Source organism: Patella vulgata, chromosome 7 (assembly GCF_932274485.2).
Source record: "Patella vulgata chromosome 7, xgPatVulg1.2, whole genome shotgun sequence".
NCBI classification, from domain to species: Eukaryota; Metazoa; Mollusca; class Gastropoda; family Patellidae; genus Patella; species Patella vulgata.
The window spans coordinates 57,580,514-57,605,306 of record NC_065885.2 but is presented as its reverse complement, the minus strand read 5'-3'; the positions used below and the strand labels follow the sequence as shown (position 1 = coordinate 57,605,306).

At 35.5% G+C, this 24,793-nt stretch overlaps 1 protein-coding gene across 3 annotated transcripts in view; it reads left to right on the top strand.

The window, feature by feature from the left end:
* LOC126827546 (NAD kinase) overlaps positions 1-21,986 on the top strand; it is a 44,226-nt gene extending 22,240 nt beyond the window's left edge. For 2 of the 3 annotated variants that reach the window (XM_050557007.2, XM_050557008.2), the window contains exons 3-11: positions 8,422-8,551; positions 11,062-11,170; positions 12,070-12,155; positions 13,351-13,453; positions 14,478-14,623; positions 15,171-15,270; positions 16,411-16,568; positions 16,841-16,923; positions 17,836-21,986. In XM_050557007.2, coding sequence (XP_050412964.2) covers positions 8,422-8,551; positions 11,062-11,170; positions 12,070-12,155; positions 13,351-13,453; positions 14,478-14,623; positions 15,171-15,270; positions 16,411-16,568; positions 16,841-16,923; positions 17,836-18,022 — 1,102 coding nt within the window. In that variant the 3' untranslated portion in view covers positions 18,023-21,986. Of the gene's footprint in view, positions 1-1,457; positions 2,314-8,421; positions 8,552-11,061; positions 11,171-12,069; positions 12,156-13,350; positions 13,454-14,477; positions 14,624-15,170; positions 15,271-16,410; positions 16,569-16,840; positions 16,924-17,835 lie in introns of all 3 variants that reach the window. The other variant, XM_050557006.2, reaches the window with a different exon arrangement.
* The last annotated feature ends 2,807 nt before the right edge of the window (positions 21,987-24,793 follow it).

Below are 24,793 nucleotides of genomic sequence, written 5' to 3'. Positions count from 1 at the left end.
AAGAACTCCTTTTGAAATTCAGAATAATTGGATGGTATATTTCAAGAATTTTTCCCCAACAATGACTTTCGAATTGATGAAATTTTATGATCATGTTATAGGAGAAATAATTTTTTTAGAGTGTTTTTCTCTCAATTACTGGGTGGGGGGGGGGTGGATGGCCGAATGGTTAGCACCTGCAGGTTGTATCTTAAGGTCTGTCATTGAGTTAATTGGCGTGGTTTCGATTCCCCGGTTGTACGCGCCAAAGGGCCGTCTGGTCAACTTTGTGGGTTTTCTCCGGGTCCTCCCACTGCTAAAGACCCCTACATGCAAGCAAATTATTGAAATAGAATTGAACCATATGTTAGTCCCGAAATGACCTAGTTTGTGTAGAGAGGAGGTTAAACATTTTAAATTGACAGTTTCAAATTTTATAATAGGAGATGGCCCTTGATGGAATTTAGTGAGATTATTTATTAGGCTATAAGAAAGAACATGGATTGTAATTAATTGTTTTAAGATTAGAAATTTTGAACCTCCATTCGATTTTTACTATTAAACTTATCATAGATTTTAAAGACTTGCTTGGTTTTATTGACAATGATTTTAGATTTAATGAACTAGAGAAATGTTCTTAAAAGGACTTGTCATGGATCAAGGATTTAATTACTGGTAGAATTGTAGGTATAGGAAGTAATTCGCCCGTAGCTTATGATGGTAATCAACAATAGTCGTGTTATTAATCACTGAATTATGAAATACAATTAAACCGGTCATAAACTATTAATGTCACATGGTCATACATTATTAGACCATTCACCTCTGGACCTTTTTTCTGTCAGACCCATAAACTACATGGATTTATGGACTAGTTGTGCATGGAGTTTTTAGGAGGACGGATTACATCTATGGGTTTAATTTGTATTCATACACATTACTCAAGCAAGTCATAATCGAGGAAAGTCTTGTCAACATTAGTTTGAGTAATTCACAGGATGGATATTACGAAGTGTTCTTTATTGGAGTCTGGTTGGTTGGTCGCATTCAGTTCTTATGAGTAATTTATAGATCATGGAAGGAAATTAAAACCGCTAATCGTCAAATAGCACTTTTAGGACAATATTTCCAATTTCACTGTTCAGATCTAGTATTTCTTTTGGAGTCTCGTTATCACATAATAAATGGATGGTCATCTTCAGTTCTTTGAGTAATTGAAAACAAATTGATGCTGCTGAAATGATGATCGGCCGGTTAAAGGTTAGAGAAATGAGATCTGGGAAATATAAAAAATGGCAGCTGGAACATTCTGATTTGTCAACATCAATTTATGCTAACAGTTTAATCAGTTTCAGTTATCTTTGGGAAATCAAAAGTATATTTTGAAAATATTTTAATCATTATTTTTAAATTTACAAACAGTGTATTAAAATATTATCTTTCTGAAAATCTGAACTGAATGTAAAATTTTTTATTAGGATTGCATACCTTGGAAAAACTAGGCATACCCTGAAAGGAAGTATTAGCAGATATCAAATGAAAAGTTTCATTACTGTACTATACAATAAACGGGACACATATTTATGGAATACGATCATGGTCTACTGTAAAACAGAACTTCATCACATCGTGAACAGTGGAGATCAAACAAAAACTCTATGAAATTGATATTCAAACTTTTATTACTATATACAACAGGACACATTTCTATGGAATACGATCATGACATCATGAATGTGGACATCAATGAAAATTGATATTCTAAGTTTCATTATTATGGAATATGATTACTGCTTACTGTAAAACAGTGCACTGTGAACATAAAATTCTCAGTTTCATTACTGTATCACTATGGATTTTAATATTGTTACTGGTGATGTCAACGATAACACGACTACATAACAGAACAATCAGCTTGTAGACCAAGCTGGGGTCATAGACTCTGCAATAGATCACGATTATGAACACGATAGAGACAAACCAAAACAAGATGGATGACCATCCAACAAACGGAACCGACGTTCTGATCAAAGTTGGTAAAAATAACGACAAAGACAAAAATATAGTTTCAAAGTGTTATCCATTAGCCAAAGATTTTCTTCGATACGATTCGAACCAGGAAATATTTCGGCAGGTCAGTTTGCCACTTAAGATGCATTTATTATGGGGGATGTGTGGGCCCCGTTCTCTAGCATTCAAACAATCGTGTGTTCGTGATTCTACAAAACCATGGAACAGTGTTAAACTTTCGCGTGATAAGTTGAAGTTAAAGGATAAGTTGGATGAAGAGACGACTTGGAGTTTAAATGGAACATCAAATAATACCCAATGTTGGTAAGTTTTCATCAATGTCAATTGTGGTTTGTTCAAAATAACCATAGACTTACCTAATTTTTATACTTCCACATGGAAATGTGATCATATATTGCCGTCGCGTCGCCTCTGTCTGTCCGACGGTCCATCGTCCAGACGTTCTTGTGAACACACTACAGGATACATTTATTATCTGATTGGTTGAAAATCATGTTGTTTACATTAGTGAAATTTAATTTCTGGAGTTATGGCCCTTGTTTCACTTTATTGCACCTTGTGAACACTCTTAACGACAAAATTTATCATCCGATCTGTATGACATTTGTATGCATTATTTAAATTAGTGAAATGAAGAAGTGTATTGAATAAGGTTCAACAAAGCAAAACAAGGGCCATAACTCTAGAAGCAATTGAAGGAAATTGCTTCTAGAGTTATGGCCCTTGTTTCACTTTGTTGAAACTTTTTGACATCTTACTTTTCTCCACCAACTGTGATTTTGAAGATGGGCAAACGCCATGCACTATACTATGAGGGAAATTGTGCCCGAACAGTAGATCAGTCAACACTTAGATCATATTTATAAGACACTAATAACTGTTGACCAGGTGTTGCATGGGTAGAGCTTTGAACCAGAATTAGTATAACTGTGAAGTGGTAGTGCAACACCCCCAGGCATATGTCACTTCCGGGCTTGAGCTGCCCTATAGCCTAAATTTCAGCCTCAGTTACAAATATATAGAGATAATATAACTTGATTCATGAACAAGAGATAACATAATTTGATTCATGAATATTGAAGAGATAACATAACATGATTCATAAATATAGAAGATAACATACTTGCCATACCTCTAATTTTTTTTTTATCTCTTTTCTACTTCAATGATTGTTCCAACTGAATTATATTTTTTTAGTCTAGCAGGTAGATTATCAATAACCCAGTTTGCGACTGAATATTTGACTTATTTTGTTAACTTCAGATTAACAAGATATCCTTTCAAAAGATTTTTTCAATAATTTGCTTGCGCGTAAGGGGTCTTTAGCAGTGGGAGAAAACTGAAGGACCCAGAGATCGAATCCATGTCACTTGACTTAGTGACAGACCCTTATGATTTAAACCAGTGATTCTCAACCAGTGTGCTGCGAAATTTTGAACGACACACTAAGAAATTCGAAAAACCATGTGATCCCAATTGAATATTTATTGGTGTCTACTGGTAAGTTCATAGCTGTCATTCTATGCGTCTATGACTATGCCGTATATTACATGCCATTTTTTTATTTTGCATACTTCAAATATTTTTCATATATATTTAGCCAGGTGTGCCGCTATTTTTTCATGTGTTTCAAGGTGTGCCATTGGCAAAAAAAGGTTGAGAACCACTGATTTAAACTAAGCACACAAGTCCACTCACTCGGCCATCCAATCTTACAGGTCATTTTATGCATACGAAGTTAAAAGTACAAATTAATTTTAGGTATATTGGTCATAACAGCCACCAGGTACGAGTCGTTTTAACAATACCCTAAATATTTTCAGTTGTTATGTTTTTTCCATGTGAATGATTTTTTCCTGTTAAACGATATTATTCTACTTGGTTTTGTTTTTATGGAGAATTGTTGACCCTAAATATTTTGGGTTATGTTTTTTTCCATGTGAATGATTTTTCCCGTTGAACGATATTTTCCACTTGGGTTATTTTTATGTGTAAGATAAAATTAAATTAAAGGAGCGATCAATAGAGTTAAAGGTTATTAACGCCACCAGGTACAGAAAAATATATCTTTGTAGTTTTATTTATTGCAAATCGTTCACCGTGAACTAAGCATGTGAAGCAAGCCAGTCACTTACCCTAAATTTATTGTTCAGTTAACAAATAAGTCGAGATAGTGAAGTGAAATGAAATGAAATGTGGGTTAATATCCCACTGTGTCAACTTGGCTAATCAAGAAGTGCATACCACATGCAGTGTGCTGTAAGGTAAATTCTGCCCATCCTGCGGCGCTATGGCCTACTCTTATTTCAAATTCCAAGTGTCAAGGGTCCTTTTACTTGCACAACAACATGTACACACAGAACCTTAGTTTTTATACGCCCACATTGAAAATGTGGTCGTATATTGTTGTCGTCCCCGTCGGTCCGGACATCCGGACGCTCTATAGGCTAAAGTTAATATCAGATAAACTTTAAATTTATACACAGTGTTTAAGGTCATGAGACGAAGAAGCCTATTGATTTTCAGCGATTCTTGATAATTACTGCCGGAGTTATGGCCCTTGATCACTTCAAAATATCTTTTGGACGCTCTAGAGGTCAAAGTTAATATCCGATTGACTTTAAATTTATACACAGTGTTTAAGGTCATGAGACGAAGAATCCTATTGATTTTCAGCGATTTCTGATAATTGCTGCCAGAGTTATGGCCCTTGATCACTTTGAAAAATCTTGTGGACGCTCCAGAGGCTGAAGTTAATATCCGATTGACTTTAAATTTATACACAGTGTATAAGGTGCGTGCTGTATCATACGACCTGTCATTGAGTCAACTGGCGTGGTTTCGAATCCCCGGTTGTACGTGACAAGGAGTAGGGTCGCCTGTCCAACCTCGTGGGTTTTCTCCGGGTCTTCCGGTTTATTGAAATAAAATTAAACCATATGTTAGTCCCGAAATGACCTAGTTTGTGTCGAGTGGACGTTAAACCCCATTTCTCTCTCTCTCTTTAGACCCATATTTTCAAAAGTAGATTTGTGCTAATTATAGATTTAATCTCCGATTTTCTGACCAGTCATATTCTGGAAAGGTGACTAACTTTTAAACTAAAATTTTTATAAACTTTGATTAGCTTAATCATTAAGTTAATCATTGTTCGAGAATACCATAAATATGTGATATTCTGGAACGTTCACTTGTACTTAATATTTGTCATCTCAGGGGGGTAATGCCATTATGATGCATTCAGTTATGCAGTTATGAACCAAATAAGAATGAAACGACCTTTATTTTGAAATGAAATGAAATGGGGTTTAATGTCCTTCTTATATGCTTCTGCTGGGCTAATACAGTTTGCCATCAGAGTATTTTATCAAAGACAGCAGCACTACAGACTACACTTATTTCGAATTCCGACTGTAAGGGATTGATTTAGGTCTACGGGACCTCGGTTTTTCGCACCTTCTGTTCTGCACTACCGACAAAGGGTAACCAACCAGGCAGGAGAATCAAGATGAACCTTCTCAAACAAAGTGCAAGTAATTTTTGAGCTGTAAAGGATGCGTGTTCCTGAAGTAACGACCGAGAGTTTACAACCTTGATATGGTGTACGGAAAAAAGCCTGTGGCCTTCCTTGTTTGTATCTGATGCCACTCCCCTCATACCCCACACCCTACACCTTATTCACAAGGGTGGATACATGACTTTTCAAAAGGGGTGAGGGTGGAGTTCAGCCAGACAAAAGTCACGTCAAGCGTATTGAGGACAACATTTGGTGACACTTTCAAGCGACGATGTAGAGAAAAAAAAAACACAAGGCAAAGTCGACTAGAAATGACATTCGTTGCATTAAAAGAGTTTGTTACATTCTTTGTTGCAGTTTCATATGTTCATACAATATTTCCAACAAAGAGATGTAAGAAATGAAAAACAGCCAATTTAAGTTCAAAACGGAGCGAACTCAATAATTGTATTTTAGGTCTTTGAAGCTTGATAATTACAAATATACTGTTCATGTTTTTATATAATGATATTATATGTATATATCCCATGAAATTTTATGTAATTGGCACCCAGTTGTATGAATAATAATTACAAAAGCAGCATCTTAACGACCAATTAAATTCAATCGAAACATGAAATAGACACAATTTATGTTTATATAATGACATGTGACGTCTAGCGATGCGAACAACTTTATTAAAAATTATAATTACATTTCATCTTCCAGGTGACCGGCCTACATCTGGAGTCTTATTTAAAGGGCCAATCTCGATTATATTTTGGAGAATAAAACTGCTTAATTTTGTGTTAAAAGCCCTTAAAATCCTCTATCTTTGGGCCAAGCAACTAACTTAATATACATGATACATTTTCAAACAACTTAAATATGTCAGTCTTCATCTGGAAATGGAGACCGGTGTCCCAAGCAGTATTATACGCTGCCTGGATAAAACCAGACTTTTATTTTATAAAAGTAACGTGTAGGTGAAATGTACCTTTCGTTATCAAGTACGTGGGCCATGCACTGTATAGATCTCTAAAGGAACGGCAATAGATTATCAAGTCACCCAACAAAAAAAATTGAATCGAACTCTTAAAAGGGTTACGTATCTGCCATCCGGATAAGCAGTTTTGACGGTGACGTGAAAACGACTCAATATTTCGTACTGAAATTTTGAGACAAGGTAAATACAGCATTCCTATATATTTTGGCGCTTAAATTTCATACGTACGCTTTTGTTTCTGAGACTCAGTTAAAATCCGGGATGTTCCCTTTAAATAGAAATATTACAAGTTTATACAAAATTGACAAATAATGATAAATTCAGATGTGAAGACAATTACACCTCCGCACTTCCCCATTGTGAACTCAACTAGGTCGCTTGTGGGAAATGTGAGGGATAACAACAACCAGTCTGATTGAAATACAGATCCATATTTCGTTTTGTTTTTTTATACTTTCGATGGCCTACACTACATGAAGATCTGACCGGTTGTAGCGATAGATCGCGTCAGAGGTCATGCAAGCGGCTTTTGACCTTGTGATGTCAGACATTTGATTAACCAATCAGCATTGATGTTACTAGTGGATTACCCACAGTTCCGTTCAAAACACGCCTAAAGCTTGATGTCTTTTGACCCGCTTTTTCTCCCTGCTTACACCCTACTGATCCCTTTGAACCCCAATGTCATGTTTTAGTAATCTATTTCCTGTAACTGGTCCATTTCGTCAATGATAAACAAAAACTCTTTAATCAATGATTATATGAAATCAGTGATTTAAATGTTTGATTTACAATCAAATTTTAAAACTTAATCTTAATCGTTGACAAAGAGAAATTCTAAACCAAGATTAGCTTATCTGACTTTTGAGAATGCCAAACTGAGTCAACTACACAGATTATTTTAGACACTTTTCGAAAATATGGACCTTATTAACAAATTCCAATAATTATATTTTAACCAATGAAATTTATATATGGATTTAACTTCTTTAATTTGATTTGTTACAGTATTTATTATTCCTAATTTTATCTTTAATCTGATTTGTCGAAATAGTTGACTTTTATTTGTATGGGAATTAATTTCTTTAAAAGAATAAAAGACCCAACAACAATCATTTAGTTGGCGAGAAAAGAATTAAGATAACTGAGACCTAGTCGAGGGTTGTATATAATGTATGTTTGAACATACATGTACACTATGCAAGAGCTAAATCTGCCTATTGCAGGTCTTTCTTTAGGCCTGAAATGTTATCTAGATTATTAATTAGATATTAATTAACTTATCCAGACCATAATCAACTCTCGATGTCATCGCTAGCCTGCAATATTTACTGGATTGGAAACCGATCTGCTGCTCAATGCTCATTGATGATTAAATCAAAAAATGGATAATCAAGACTATGTTTTTTATCGTACCGAGGCTAGGACTAAAATTCAATCGCTAAATTCTTGGTTCAGAGTGGATCAATTTGACTGAAATTTTCAGCAAATTCCCTTTACATTATCTAGTTTGTAAAAATTATAATGAGAACTGCCAGCTCTTTATCTAATCTCACATAATGTATCTTTAACTGCATATAATAAAGTAAAATGGAAACGGATTTGGATTTTGACTTTCGATAAACAGCAACCACCTTCTCCAGAATACTACCCATCATTAATGAGGTAACCCCCCCCCCACTCATAGCTCATTTGTATGTATGAATATTACATGTGTATCACCTGGGTCTTATATATAGAACAAAGAATAGCCACTAAACACTTGGTGATATAATGGTGGAAGATGGATTCAAGACTCAAAACTTTTTACATGCCAAGGGTCTTATTCGAACGAAGAATAGCCACAAAACAGTTGGTATTTTTTTTCTTATAACACTCGTCTAAGTTACAATATTGTTTTTTTTTTCAGGAAGATCCCTGATCCAAGTAGTCAGAAATTGTTATGGGGGAAACCCCCGTTATCAGTGTTAGTTGTACGTAAACTATATGATGCTGATATTACCTACCCGTTTAAAGATCTGGTCGTCTGGCTCATCGAGGTAAATAAATTTTATATAGTCTGGGATTGAGGGGGTTGGGGCTCAGTGACTATAAGACGCTGGCTCGCTAATCTGGAGATTCCTCTTTTGGCCGAGAAAGTTCTTCAGGATTTTCGGGTTGGTTTTCCTTTGTCAATTCCGCCGGGATGTTCATGTAAAAGAACCAAAGGAATTTGAAATAAGAATAGGCCTTAGCTATGCTACCCATGCAGAATGTCCTTAGCACTCTGCATGGCGTATGCTCCTCATAATTAGCCCAGTTGAAGTAGAAAAATAGGTCATTAAACCCTATTTCATTCATTCATTCACTGCCTTAAAATGCCTTTACCAGGGCTGAGAGCATTTAACTTATTAACTGGTTAATGTGTAAATGAGATTAACACGTTAATAGCAATGAAGTAACACGTTAAAACCTGTGACGTCATGTATGCATATTCGACTGGAAAATCGAAACCGGGCCTACATCATGCAAATTATCATCAAGTGACCATGTTGCCACTGCACTTTAATTAGGTCTCTGCAATTCTCCGGTCGAAATAACTTGGTCTCCAGTCTCTCTTGAATCAATGGTCAAGATCGAAACTACCAAATTTTTAAACGGTTTTCGGTCAAAATGCCCCCAAAAATCCTGGATTTGGAGTCCAAAATAAAAATAGGTTTGGTACGAAAATGACCATGTTTTAGGAGCTTCGATATATAACTATTTAACTTTAAAATTTTAATGCATTAGCCAATTAAAAGGAAATTTTAACTTGCTCTTAGCCCTGGCCTGCATACATTCAAATTATTGATATAAAATATACTGCCCCCTTCCCCCTTTCCCCACTTAACCCCTGCCCCTTTCCTCACTTAACTCTTGCCCCCTTCTCCACTTCACTTTCCCCCACAAGGTCAATTAAATGAAACAAAGAATTGCCATATTTATGTTAAAACCATAACCCTTACCAGGTCTACGTCATTTTGACGTCATGACGTCAAGTGGTCAGGCTAAATAAAGGCTAAAGTGAAATATTTTGTATGCCTATCTCAAACGACTACTGCCGGATAATTATAAGTGATAGACTCTTGACACCAATAAAAAAGTTGAAGGGGATAAGTTGATCTATAATTTGCACGTTGTCTCTCGTTTTCTAAATCACTTTCATCAGAAATATCGTCTTAGAATCGGTGTCATCGATATAATCCGAGTCGGAATCATTCATAAGCATTTTAATCACTTTGAGAGTCTTTAACCTTCACGACATTGTTAAAAAATTACATTTTTTGTCAAAAAATGTTGAACAAAGACATGTTTTTCTCAATGCCCATGACAAGACAAGTTCCTGCCTGATACACATGCGTGACCATTCAATTAAATACGAAACTAAATACTCAAATGCGGCTTATAAAAAGGGTTTTTACAGTCGACCATGACTGGTTAAGGGTTATATCATTTCCTTTATTAATTTCCTGTCATCTCTCTTATCTTTACTCTTAAAGTTATCAATGTCAGTATGTTATTAAAGGCATATTCCCTCAAACAGAATAAATGTGGCCCTTGATCTCTTTAAGAAAACCCTGGTGGGTTTTCTCCAGGTCCGGTTTCCTCCCACTGCTAAAGACCCCTAAGGGCAAGCCAATGAGTAAAATAAAATTGAACCATGTTAGTCCCGAAATGACCTAGTTTGTGTCAAGTGGACATTAACCCCCCCTCTCTCTCTCTCTCTCTCTCTCTCTCTCTCTCTCTCTGTATGTTTCATTGCCTGGCAACCTATTTTATATTTTAGAGTAAATATCTCACATATTTGTAAAGACCCTAAACATAGGGTCGATGAAAGTTAATCATCAATGAATATTTATTACATATATTGATGTGTGCTACTGAATCAAACCAGGGTTAATTAACTGTAGACAACTGGTTACAAGTTATATTTAATGATGGCTAATAGAATTCTTTTACAATTTTCTGGTAATCCCAGCTTAAACTTAAACACAATCTAATAAGCCTTTCAGCATACTAATTGTTGAATATGCATATTAATTTATCAGTCATTGTTTTTTAAGGCAAGCGATCGCTCTCCAGTGTCTGAATGTCGACCGAGGGGAGGTTTTTCTCTCTCCTCTTAAAATTGAAAATCGCTCTCCTTTACGAAGTCATTGGGGTTTTATTATCACTAATGAAGTTTACCAGGAATGATCCCCTAACATGCAGTTATTGATCTTCAGAACCATTTCCCATACACACAACTAACCATAAAGTCTGTCATTGAGTTAACTGGCGTGGTTTCGATTCTCCGGTTGTACGTGACAAGGAGTAGGGTTGCCTATCCAACCTTGTGAGTTTTCTCTGGGCCCTCCGGTTTCCTCCCACTGCTAAAGACCCCTACAAGCAAGCAATTATTGAAATAAAAATGAACCATATGTTAGTCCTGAAATTACCTAATTTGTGTCGGTTGGATGTTAAGCCTTATTTCTATCTTCTTCTCTTCTTGTTCAATTTCCAGAATTCATGTTTTATTTTTATTATATAGGAGAAGAATATGATGGTATATGCTGATAGGGCTGCTGTCGACTGTTGTATGATTGACACAGATCCAGACTTCATCAAAATTAAACAAAAATTAATCCTTTTTAACGAAGGTAGGTCCCGAATTAAATAATACTAATTCATTTTAATGCATTCATTATCCCAAAACTGGTAATTGCCACTGTTTGGACTTCCAGCATCCATTATTTAACATTGTCAAAAATTTCAAAACACAGCATACTAAAGATCCCTCAAAATTAAAATAATTGATAGCACCCTGTCGAAACAAAATTTCCATCATAGCACAACATATCTTCATTAGTCCAGTTGTGGCACAATACATTAAAACCAATTACATTTACTATACATCTACTCTTTAAAGGAGGCAGGTCGCTAACTTAATATTATCCACAGTCTTTGACATTGCAAACACGACCACAGCCTTTGACATTGCAAACACAGATTGTTGGTCAATTTAAATCAACATTGGCATTGTTATCTTACTGAGAAAAGATGGGCTTCTCTTATCCAATATTAAGATAAAATGAAAATTAAAAAATTGGCACACAAATTGCATGCCAGAATGCTTTTGAGAGCCATTTGTAATGAAGCGACTTGATGAACGACGCTAACATATCCCACAGGGGAGAATACTACTGGTGTAGACTGGCATAACCAGGCACCGAAGACTGCCATTCAATGGGAACTCTTTGCATCTATAATTCGCCGAGCATAACTATTTAGAAATTACAGTCAAAACAGAAACCATTGAATGTAAATCAGTTTACGGTAATAGGCTTTTTTGTCTAAAGCCGAGTTAATCTTATAGAACCCTCTCTTCTTATTTTTGGAGAGAGATCCAGAGAAAGAGAGAAACGATGGCAAGGCTTGTTTATTACCATATGATGTGTATTATGCCGTTAGAGAGAAAGAGTGAAAAGTGATGACAGACTTGTTTATATTTCAGCTTAACATGGCAAACATTTTGACAAACATTTTATTTGTTTTACAGATCAGGTCAATTTAACAGCTAAAATAGATTTTGTGATATGTTTAGGAGGGGATGGAACTTTAATCCATGCTTCATCATTATTCCAGGTTGGTACAATCAAATATTTGATTCTTTAAACATAGATTATGCAAGGCCTTAAATGTTATATAAACTATTAATTAGACATTTATTAACATGTCAAGACCATAATCAACTCTTGATGCCATCTGATGGGTACAGTTTTGAACAGATTTGAATCTGATCTGCTGTTCATGATTAACCGTAAAAATGGATAATCAAGACTTTGTTTATTATTGTAACAATGCTAACAATCGATTCTACAGTGTTTTAGAAATTCTCTATTCTCGGCTCAGAGTGAAGTAATTTGACCAAAATTTTCTGAATGATTTGGAAATTATAGATCAACTTATCCCCTTCCACTTTATTATTGGTATCAAGAGTCTATCACTTACAATTATCTGGCAGTAGTCGATTGAAATAGGCATACAAAATATTTCACTTTAGCCTTTATTTAGCCTGACCACTTGACGTCATGACGTCAATGAGACGTTGACCAGTTAAGGGTTAAGGTCTCTGGGTGTGATTTGAATGATATAGAAATCCTTGTAAAGTTTAATCTTTAACTGGTTCATCTCCTTTAAGTCGTTTCAAGAATTACAAGAGTCAATCGTCTTTCTACCCATCAAATGTTCAATTATCTCCTGATGGTTGATCAATCAGTTACAGACCATAATCTCTGGTTGATTGATCATAATCTGATTGGTGGTTTGTAGTCCGATTTATTGATCATACTTTGATTAGGGGGGTTGGATGGCCAAATGGTTTGCATGTGCGCTCTCTATCATAAGGTCTGTCATCGAGTCAACTGCCGTGGTTTTGATTCCTCGGTTGTACGTGGCAAGGAGTAGGGTCGCCTGCCCAATGTCGTGGGTTTTCTCCGGGTCCTCTGATTTCCTCCCACTGCTAAAGACCCCTACATGCAAGCGAAATATTGAAATAAAATAGAACCATATGTTAGTCCCGAAATGCCCTAGTTTGTGTGTGGACATGGACATCAAAACCCTCTCTCTCTTTCTCTCTCACACATAATTTGATCTATATATCCCATGTCCAGCTGTCTGGATTGCCCCTACAGGTTAGTTTCCGTTTTTAAATTCCTTTGATGCAGATGATGATAATGAAAATGTTGAATAAAATCATGATGATTTATAACTGTATTGATGAACTTGGCATTTATTCAACTAAATGTATTTCCATTAAAATAAAATATTTTTCTTACAGCAAAGTGTACCACCAATCATGGCCTTCAACATGGGTTCGTTAGGCTTTCTTACACCATTCCAATTCTGTCATTTTAAAGAAGAAATCAACAAATGTCTTAGAGGTAGATTTTACCATAGTATTTCATTGCTTTATATCTTTTTTTTATAACTCATTTGTCTGTCATAGATGAGGTAGCTGAATGGATATGATGCTGACTCACCAATCTGATTAAAATACAGATCTATATTTAGTACCGGTTGTAGTAAAAGGTCGCGTCAGAGGTCGTACAAACAGGCTTTTGACCCTATGACATCAGACATTAATTAATCAATTAGCGTTGACGTTTCTAGTGGTTTACCCACAGTTCCGTGCATCGCATGCCAAGAAGTCCCTGTAGCAGATGGTTTCATTGGCTAATCCCTCACGTCATTCAGAACGCGTCAATGATAACAACTCTTCCAGATCCTAGTGTAGTACAGACGAAATAAAATTTTGAACTATAATAAACGAAATGAAATAGGATCTGTGTTTTTATCAGATTGCTGACTCACTAACTAATACGTCCTTGCTTTATTCAGCATGATTTTCCCCCAGTCATTGGTGCAGGACGGAGAGGGCCAGACATGTAGATTTTTGGATGAGCCAATAAAACGAGGTTCTATTTATGGAATTTGACAAAGAGTATGTGGAAAAGCCACTTTCCGAGAAAAAGATTCCCTCATTGCATACTGTATCGAGTATGGCCTTCTGCATTAGCCCAGTGGATGCAGGAAAGTAGGATGTTGAACCCTTTTTCATTTCATAGGAGGTGATGGGGAGAGGGCAATAGAATTGTTGTCAGACTTGGTCCTTTGCATATTCTCACAGATACGATATAATGATCGATAGATGCAATGTAATGAAAGACAGATACAATGTAATGATCGTCAGGTACAATGTAATGATCGACAGATCCAATGTAATGAATGACAGATGCAATGTAATTATCAACAGATACAATGTAATGATCAACAGATACAATGTAATAATCGACGGATAGAATGTAATGATCGACAGATACAATGTAATGGAAGATGTATGTAATGATCGACAGATACAATGTATTGTCAGATATGACTAATGTATATTTTATTGTGTTTTTTTAGGCAGTGCCTCATTATTATTACGATACCGCTTGAAATGTGTGATAAATTGTGACAACGTGACAAGTGGATCATTATCACAAACAAAAACTCAAGACTTATCTTCATCATCCACACTCTGCGATCAAAAACCAGCAAATACATATCTAGTAAGTTTAGAATTTTAACATTTTCTCTATACCCCCCAAAAATTCCCTGGTGTTGGCTGAGAGAGTTAGTCTGGATTTTGGATTGTGTACAATTTTTAGTGGTTTTCAAGACGTTAACTGATCTATTATGCCTGTTCCCCAATCCCTATTCAGATACAAATCTGAATAAAATATTGCCTATAAAAAAAAAAAGTAAGCAGTTGGATTTTCAGTAGGTCTAAAATTATCTGAACATGAATATTTTCAGGAACTTAGTGGTCAAAGATTTCAATTTTTGACTAACAACTCTCTCTATACAATTCAAGTATAACTTCTCACAACATGAATATTTTCAGGAACTCAGTGGTCGACTTCAGACAATTTAATTATTGCCATGAAAATTTAGTTTGGGATTTCGGCGGGGGACATCAGCCTCACTGTTGGCTTGTTGACTAAGAGCTCTCTCTATACCATTCAAGTATAACTTATCACAACATGAACGTCTAATGATATGAATATTTTATGGAACTCTATATAAACAATTTGATTATTGATATGAATATTGCAGGTTTTAAATGAGATAGTTGTTGATCGAGGTTCGACACCATATTTATGTAATATTGATTTATATATTGAAGAAAGATTAGTGACATCTGTTCAGGGTGACGGTGAGTAGCTCAATTTTGTATTTTTCACGATTTAGTATTTTGAATTATATCCCAGTGCAACAGGGGCCATGAAAAAAAATATTCTGATTCTCAGATAACGCTGTGTCAAAAACATCCTCATTAAAAAAGGGGTGAACTCATTGAGTTCCAGATATCCATTGATAAGATAATTTAACTGTTGATGAGATAAATTTAGAACATACGGACATATGCCATACAGTGTACAATGAGGCAAATTTTGCCTGGGCAGCGGCACTATGGCCTACTCGTATATCGAATTCCAACCGCCAATGTATACATGGGTCCTCTGTTTTTCGTCCCATCCGAACGACTGTCCTTGTCAGGCCCTCCTTCCTGCACCACTGACAAGGGGAATGCACGCTGGAAAATCTCTCCCAATGCAGGGATCCAACACATGACCTCCAGGCTAGCGAGCCAGCATCTTACCCACTTAGCCAACATGGCTCACTGTTTCATATGCCCAATATACCTATAAATGTGAGTCATATATAAAAACTGCAGCATAGCCGGTCGAAAATGGAAGCTAAAACACAATCTTGCAAAATCCGAGTCTGCATAAAACTCAAAAAATAGTATATCTTTCATTCTCTCAACCCCATTCAGCTCACTCTAGCCAGACCAGCTACTGCTGGAAACATTGCATCATGTCCTTCTAAGAATTGCAATGAGTTAGTCCTGGTCCTTTATATCCCCTGATATCTGTATTAATTAACTGATTGGTTGATTATACCCAACTAGAGAATTAACCAAATATGGATTATGTATAAGAACTGCTAATATTGACAAACAACATCTTAAAAACATCCTGTCTTTAATAATAATTTAAAAACAAATCATTTGCATTGTAAATGAATATATAGCGAACAAATAGCTTATTTAGTTCAGACTGTTACTATATTCATATACATTTAACATTATAATTCAATATGGCATCAATCCACAATTATACTACAAAGAAATAAACTATAAACATACTTATGGAAAAACAGCTACTGATTTATATAGGCAACGTTTCGAAGAGTATTCTCTCAATGTTTATTTATCTGCCCAGTTACCAAATGCCATTTAAAGAATATATTACAAAACTTGTCTATATTTTTTCTTTGTCTTTTTTTGTAGGATTAATAATCTCCACCCCGACAGGAAGTACAGCATATGCTGTGGCAGCCGGAGCATCTATGATTCATCCTAATGTTCCATGTTTACTCATTACACCTATATGTCCGCATTCCTTGTCTTTCCGACCAGTTGTTGTTCCAGCAGGTGTAGAAATTAAGGTAACTATGGCAACATTATTTGACAACCAGTCAGCATTCTTTGATATTAGATCTATCAGAAGACGTTGGTCATGAGTATGATCACGCTGTTGGCGGGGAAAGTTTCCAGTCAGGATTCCCCTTGTCAGTGGCACCAGACAAAGTTCCTATTCCTTGCCAGATCTATGTCTTGCACCAACAGCCTTATCGAACCCAGGAGATGAAAGCTTCTCGTCTCTAACCAAGATGTTGGTTTAGATTTTATATTGTAAGACATGTTTATTATATTTCAGCTGATGTTATCACCAGAAGCTCGTAGTTCAGCTTGGGTTTCATTTGATGGTAGAAACAGAATAGAAATAAATCAAAGTGACAGGTCAGTATGATATTTAAATTGTTTTTATGTCCATTTATATTCTCGGAATAACCTGTGTGACTATTATTCCCAAGTTTTAGTATGTCAAATTTGACAGTCTCTAGCAAAACAACTATGAGAAATCAGTTATGTTTTCGGCATATAACCACTATTTATAGTCGTCCACAGGTCGTTCTTGTGAGTCTTATGAGGGAGAAGAGTTGTTATCCGTTTAATAATGATCATGGGGAGTTGGAAGGCCAAATGGTTAACACGTGCGTTGTATCATAAGGTCTGTCATTGAGTCATATGGCGTAGTTTTGACAAGGAGTAGGGTCGCCTGTCCAACCTCGTGGATTTTCTCAGGGTCCTCTGGTTTCTTCCCACTGCTAAAGACCCCTACCCACAAGCGAATTATTGAACTAAAATTGAACCATATGTTAGTCACGGAATGACCTACTCACCTAGTTTGTGTTGAGTGGACGTTAAAACCCAGATCTATCAGTCTCTCCAATGATCTGATGCTAAAAGTAAACACGTTTGACTTGATTATCAAGTCACTTATCCATTGCTACCGTTAGGTATTGAGATTTCAATCAAAAATTGTCCAATGAAATTCCTCAGAAATAATAATCCGCATTAAATTGTGGAGTAGAGTGGTTTAATTTTAGTTCAAGTCTGTGTAGATCGATTCATTGTATTAATAATTATAGACATGTCATTCTTTCTGCATATGGTCGGCAATATCGGACATTTGGAAAATAGCGTAGGACATGTCCGAAATATATGGGCGAAATCCCAACACTGGTCGCCATATTCAACAATTAGTATCATAAATGACTGATTGATAATGACAAAATGTATCCTGACTCGCATAGATTCATTGCCATTCTAATTCTTTTAAAAATCGACAATTTTTGTTTTATTATCTAGTTTGCGTATAACAACGGCTCGGTATCCTATACCATCGATATGTGCCAAGGATCAGATGAATGATTGGTTTGATGGTTTAGCCGAATGTCTACATTGGAATGTCCGAAAACAACAAAAGAGTCTGCCTTCCATGTCATCCACGACCAGTTTAAATAGTTTAATATCCGATAGTGACACTAACAATTAATGTTGGAATAGAGCTCTTCTCCAAAACACGATTTTTATTTTTATATTCCTTACTACACCTGTGGCAGGCGATCTGAATATTATTTATTTTTAAAAACCTGAAATATTCTATACTTCATTATCAGTTTTAAAGAAATACCTGTTTTTTTTCTACTTTTGGGATAATATCTTGTGTTTGGAAAAGAGCTCTTTTCATGTAGTTATTTTCTAAACTGTATTGCTAAAATCAATGACTTTTAAGTTAAAATCTATGTGCATCATTTGCTTTTTTTTTTTTTGAAAATATCAAATCGGTAGTCTGAAACCGCTTGCTTATATAGCGATAAGAGTTATGTTATGCCCCTTTATTTTCGGTAAAAATGTCCGACAAGAAAATTTTTGAAATTCCAACACTGCCCTTAAGATAACCCAAATGTGCTCAAAACATAAAATTAAAAAAAGAAAAAAAAATGTAAATGATGACTTCTTGATAACACAGTCAATGTTTGGTTTTGCCTGTTGAACTATTTAAGAGGATTCAGACTTTTGTATCCAATTCTTGGGGTTTTTTTTTTGTTGTTGTTAGTGGTCAAAGGGATATAACTCTTCACACATGCAGTGGAGAGTGAATGATATATGGACGATTGACATTAAAAATATATTTGTCTTTTAACTTTTAGAGTCTTTTTTGTTGTTTTTTTTAATAAAAAGACGATTTAGTATTAAATAGTTTAATATCCCATTCTTCATAATGGTCATGTGCTTGATTACAAAACTGTTTACATTAAAATTGTACATATTTTTTACTTTTGAAATATATGTCAGTGAATAGACTTGTGGTGTCTTTAAGAATCCTTGTGTAGTAAGAGTTATATCCCTTTGTGCGATGTGTATTATTAGGTGAATACTGTTGTTTTCTGTTATACATTGTTAATTTATAGGTTAATATTTAAAAGATCTATCCATGAAAAGGTATTTATCAATGAATTTTCATTAGAAATACTCATAAATGGATCTTACGAATATTTATAGATGAATATTTATATAGAATTATTTCTCCTATTTTTATTACCAAAATGCTTTCATAATTTTGTATAATTAATAATTAATTTGTATATTATGTAGAATGAATTATGTCTTTTTTTCTTTTTCTTTTTTTGCATAATTGTAAATATTTTATGATCTTCTTCTTGTTTTAGAGGAGTGGCAAATCCTCTAGTAAAAGTCAAAATCAAATTCGTTTTTCTCTTTTAATTGTTTTAATCTCTTGATAATATATATTTATTCAACTAATTGTTCACCACTGAAAAGGACCTCTAGCCTCTCAGGTGTAAAATAAGTGTGACATTTTTCATATCAATCACAATAATGAATTGTGTTTTTCTGAGATCATGTTATCAGGGTTTCAACCCAAAACCTTGTAAGGCAAGTCCTTGTGAAAAATACAAAAACTGAACTTTTTTCTTTGTGTTTACATGAACCTTATAATATTATAAGGTCCATGATATAACCTTTGAATCCAGAAAAAAAAACATGCTATAGGCAGATTTAAAAGAATTAGAACTGCTTTTCATAATGTAAAATCGTTTTATTTAAATGGCAATATTGTAAATATTTGATGTAAGAAATTAATGTCCATGCTTTACATGGGTAACACTAAATTGTAGCCATCTGCAGCTTTCTGTATCATATATACAAAGTTTCTACATTTCTCAAATACAGAATTTGAATTGAAAAATTAAATGGCTTTTGTTTATTATTGAATTATTTGGCAACCAATAGTTCACATTAACGAAGTTGTGAAGGGATATTATTCGAAGGAATTGCATGTAATACATAGTTTAATTGTTTAATTTTCATATTTAATAATCATATTCAATAATTACAAAGATCTTAGGATTACAAATTTAACAGAATAAATGTACATACACCTAAATAAATATCACTTGAAATAATAATAATAATAATTTTACATCCGGTGCAGCTATTTGCATTAAAATTACATCTTTTGGGGCTTTTATTTCAAACATTCTGAAAGTTACGTCTGTTAGAAAGATATGTATATCTCGTAAATAACACTAGGTGTCAGGGACAGATTTACTACTTGTGGGACCTAGGGGGGTTGGATGGTTGAATGGTTAGCGTGTGCGCGCTGTATCATAATGTCTGTCATCGAGTCAACTGGCATGGTTTCGATTCCCCAGTTGTCTGTGACAAGAAGTAGGGTTGCCTGTCCAACCTCGTGGGAGTAAAGATTAGATCTCGTAGATAACACTTGGGGTAAAAGGGTAAATTATAGATATAACACTGTTACTATGGTAACTTTTAGAATGGGTTGCTGGTTAGTATATAGTAGAATTCTTGTAAATAACAGGTTTATTTTGTCATTATCAAAACAAGTAACCAATAGCTATAGTCTAGAAGCATTCATCGCTGTCACTATAAATAGCTATAGACTAGAAGCATATGTCACTATCAGTACAAATAGCTATAATCTAGAATATCTCACTGTCAGTACAAATAGCTGTAATCTAGAAGCATATGCGGCTGTCAGTACAAATAGCTATATACATGTAATCTAGAAGCATATGCCACTATCAGTACAAATAGCTATAATCTAGAATATCTCACTGTCAGTACAAATGGCTATAATCTAGAAGCATATGCCACAGTCAGTACTAATAGCTGTAATCTAGAAGCTTACATGACTGTCAGCACAAAGCTGTAATCTGATAGCATATGCCGCTGTCAATACAAATTACTCTAGTCTAGAAGCATACATATATTTCACGGTCAGTATAAATAGCTATATACTCACGAAATGTCACTGTTAATACAAATAGACATACTCTAGAAGCATACGTCACTGTCAGTATAAACATCTATAGTGTAGATGTCACTGTCAGTACAAATAGCTATACTCTAAAAGCATATGTTGTCGGTACTGATAGATATATTTAGAAGCATGCGTCACTGCCAGCACAGATAGCTGTAGAAAAGAATTTATGTAAATACGGTCTGTTGGAAGGGAGATACGTTTGGGAGAAAATACGGATTGTTTGGTTGGGGAGGATATTAGGTCGGTTGTGGAGGAGATACGGTTGGTTGCGACTTATCATTCCTTGTAAATTTCACTACTCTTGGGGCGGCTATATCTTGAATTATGTTAAGTAACCAATTTAGATAGGTAAAAGCGGACCAAACAATGATAAAATGATATGTCATGACTGAAAAACCAAAATCCATACAAAAAAACTCTATTAGACATAATGCAACACTTACTTTGTCGGATGCGTTAATCTGGAGGTTTTGGCGGCCATTTTGAAATTGTGTCAATTTAAAAGGGGTTGAATATGGTCCCACTGAATAGCTTGCTATCAAAAACCGATGCATAGACACCAAAACAAACTTCATATCACACTTATATTCAATGTTGGACCAATTTATATAACCAATTAAGGTTAATACCACTTTTCGTAGCTTATCTACAAAATTAGGTGTAAGAGAAGGGGTCGGATTTTGAGCTACTTTCCAACTGAATGTGATTTTTGAGGAAAATTTGGCTTAATAGTGTACTTTTTGGCGTTAAACCGTGGTTAACATGTTAGTTATGTCTAGACATGATAAATAAATGTTCCAGTTATATCAAATGTTGCCAACTCTTGAATTATTCCAAGAAAATTGAATTTTGCTATTTTAGCGATTGGCGTAAAACCATTATTATTAATTTGTACTTGGACTGGGAGTGTTACCCAGATTGTTTTTTCAACCGTCCAAAGTTTTGCTGAAATAGAGAAATGTATACAGCCCCCACCCCCGACTATTGTAGAAAACCAAACTAGAACCGTTTATAGAATAAAGTTTTATGATAAAAAGAAAATTGGACTTTTGATATATTTGATTTGACTTGAATTTAAAATTATTAATATTTTTTGGGGGTTTTTTTTGTTAAATTATTTGAAAATAAATATTTTATTGGTGGTATAGATATGGTGTTATATTGTATTATGTGGACATAATGTTTTGCCCACGACGCTTAAAAATGCATTATGTAAGACCTATATTTGCCTATTGCAGGGAGTTTCTCTGGCTTCAAATGTTATATAAATGATTATCTAGACATTTATTCACCTGTCAAGGATATAATCAACTCTCTAGACCAGTGATTCCCAAGGTGGGGCGTGGGAAAATTTGAGTGGGGCATAGGTTGCATCGCGAGGTGTAGGCTGATAGTGAGTTACGGGTATCTGCATTTGTTTAAATGCCTTAAATTGTATTTGTGTGAATACGCAAGTGAATTTCATCAGAAAAATCTCTTTTGTTGAAGGGCGGTCACGGTGGCTAAGTGGGTAAGACGCTGGCTCGCTCGTCTGGAAGTCGGGTGTTCTATCCCTGCATTGGCCGAGAAAGTTCATCCAGATTTTCCGGCGTGCCCCCCCCCCCCACCACCCCTTGTCAGTGATGCAGGACGGAGGGCCTGACAATGGCAACTGTCTAGCCATTCGGATGAGACGAAAAACCGAGGTCCCGTGTACACAATGGCATGCACGTAAAAGATCCCTTGACAGTTGGAATTCGATATAAGAGTAGGCCGTAGTGCCGCTGTTCGGGCAAAATTTTCCCCATAGCACACTGTATGGCATATGCCCGTCTTCATTGGCCAAGTTCGGAGCAAAACAGTAGGACGTTAAACCCCATTTTATTTCATTTCTTTTGTTGAAGATAAGATTTGCCATTGAGTCAAGTTGAGATGTTTCGATCCTAAGCTTGTACGTGACAAGGAGAATGGCCTTCTGTGCCCATACCCAGATTCAAATCCGGGACATGCCAGTCGTCTCGCACTTAAAGGATATAAGAGTAGGCCGTAGTGCCGCTGTTCGGGCAACATTTTCCCCATAGCACACTGTATGGCATATGCCCGTCTTCATTAGCCCAGTTCGGAGCAAAACAGTAGGACGTTAAACCCCATTTTATTTCATTTCTTTTGTTGAAGATAAGATTTGCCATTGAGTCAAGTTGAGAGGTTTCGATCCTAAGCTTGTACGTGACAAGGAGAATGGCCTTCTGTGCCCATACCCAGATTCAAATCCGGGACATGCCAGTCGTCTCGCACTTAAAGGAGTTAAAATTTTATTCTTCGGAACCTAAAATGGGTAAAAAAACACTTCTATAAACTTAGTTACATTCATTTTTTAAAACTTTTATTGCAATTTCTTATCAGTTTTGTTCGTCGAAATACGTGAGCTACCCACATTGAATGGTAGTATAGTCGCTCGCACCTTGTTAGTCCAGTCCATATCGGAAGTCTAAAATGGCTCATTAGAGTCTTCGATATACACACCACCACCATGTCTGTTATATATCATTTAATATCCTGCCAGGGATGGGTTTTAAGAGTTTCTGTAAAATTGTAGAATATTCAGAAATATCTGAATTCGCCGCTTTTCTATTTCCGTCTATGGTACATAATTCAGAGGGAAAACTGGATGACAACAAACAAGTAAGTCAGGAAAACACCAAACAGCTGGAAAACATAAATATAATTGTATTATTAGCTGTGAATAACTAACTACCCGAACTGCATTTTAGGATTTAAAACAGAATAAATCTAGATGGATACGTCGTCCCTTGAGTAAGATAAGGTCGTGAGTGACAATTATTTCATTTCGAGATAATCGCATTTAAAGGTTTCAAAATAACATCACTAAATGATGTTTTAATATTTTTTTTAGCTTTTTGAAACTTAACCATAACTCCTCTAACAGTTTAACATGCAAATATCACACACCGGTTTTCAGGTGTTTTCTGCTCAAAATTTCACTTACGACCTTACTTTACTCAATACTTGTAGAAAATGAAACTAGTTAGGAACACTTACGACCTTTTATTATTGAACAATAGGCCTACATCGAAAAGATTACAAGTGTCAAAACATTAGTTTATTAACAGAAAAATGTTAACAAACAAATTTCACATATATTTCAAACGTTTTAACAGATAACCATAAAGGTAATAACATTTAATAACTATTCAAATTCGGAATCAGCTGGGCCAGTTTCGTCTGCATCGGGTTCAGTCAGGGCATCAACTATCTTGCCATCAAAATTGAGCTTCTCGTAAAAAGAATGGTAATCTCGGGGTATTGCTAAGGAGGTGCATAGGAACCTCAAATCATCATACTTTGCCTTTGAGATACGAGGTGCCTCTTGAAACAAGGGTTTTAAAGTAATATCTGAATCTATCCGTAGACCTTGGTTTACTCGCATAGCTTTAAATTCAGCATCATAATCATACTTGAAGTAAACGGTGTCTGGGGATGATTTTAAATATCGCATCCACTTCAACTTTAACCACTGAATTGTATTTCCGTCCACATCTTTGCTTCGATTTCGGATGATTTGTCTACTATATGTTTTGTAATCGGTTATGTCCTTGGTAGACAGGAGCCTTACTTCAAATGGATTTTCACGTCTTGCCATGGCTACGATACGATAGTAATCTAAAGGGCTGTAAACATCCTGGTTTCTAAAAGCATACTCGATGGTCGAGTGTGATGAGTCGCACTCCATTTGACTGTGACCGGACTCCATATACAGATGATCAATGCAATCTATGTTTAAGTCCTTAATAACATGTAAGCACATGGCTGTAAAAAACTGATTCCGGTTCTGACCGGAGCATGTATCTGAGTACAAAATTACACGCTTAACCTCTATTGGTAATTGATTGAAGTAACTGCTGATACTGCTTGAAATCTCACAACTTCCACGTCCGGCAACACCTTCGTGCCACG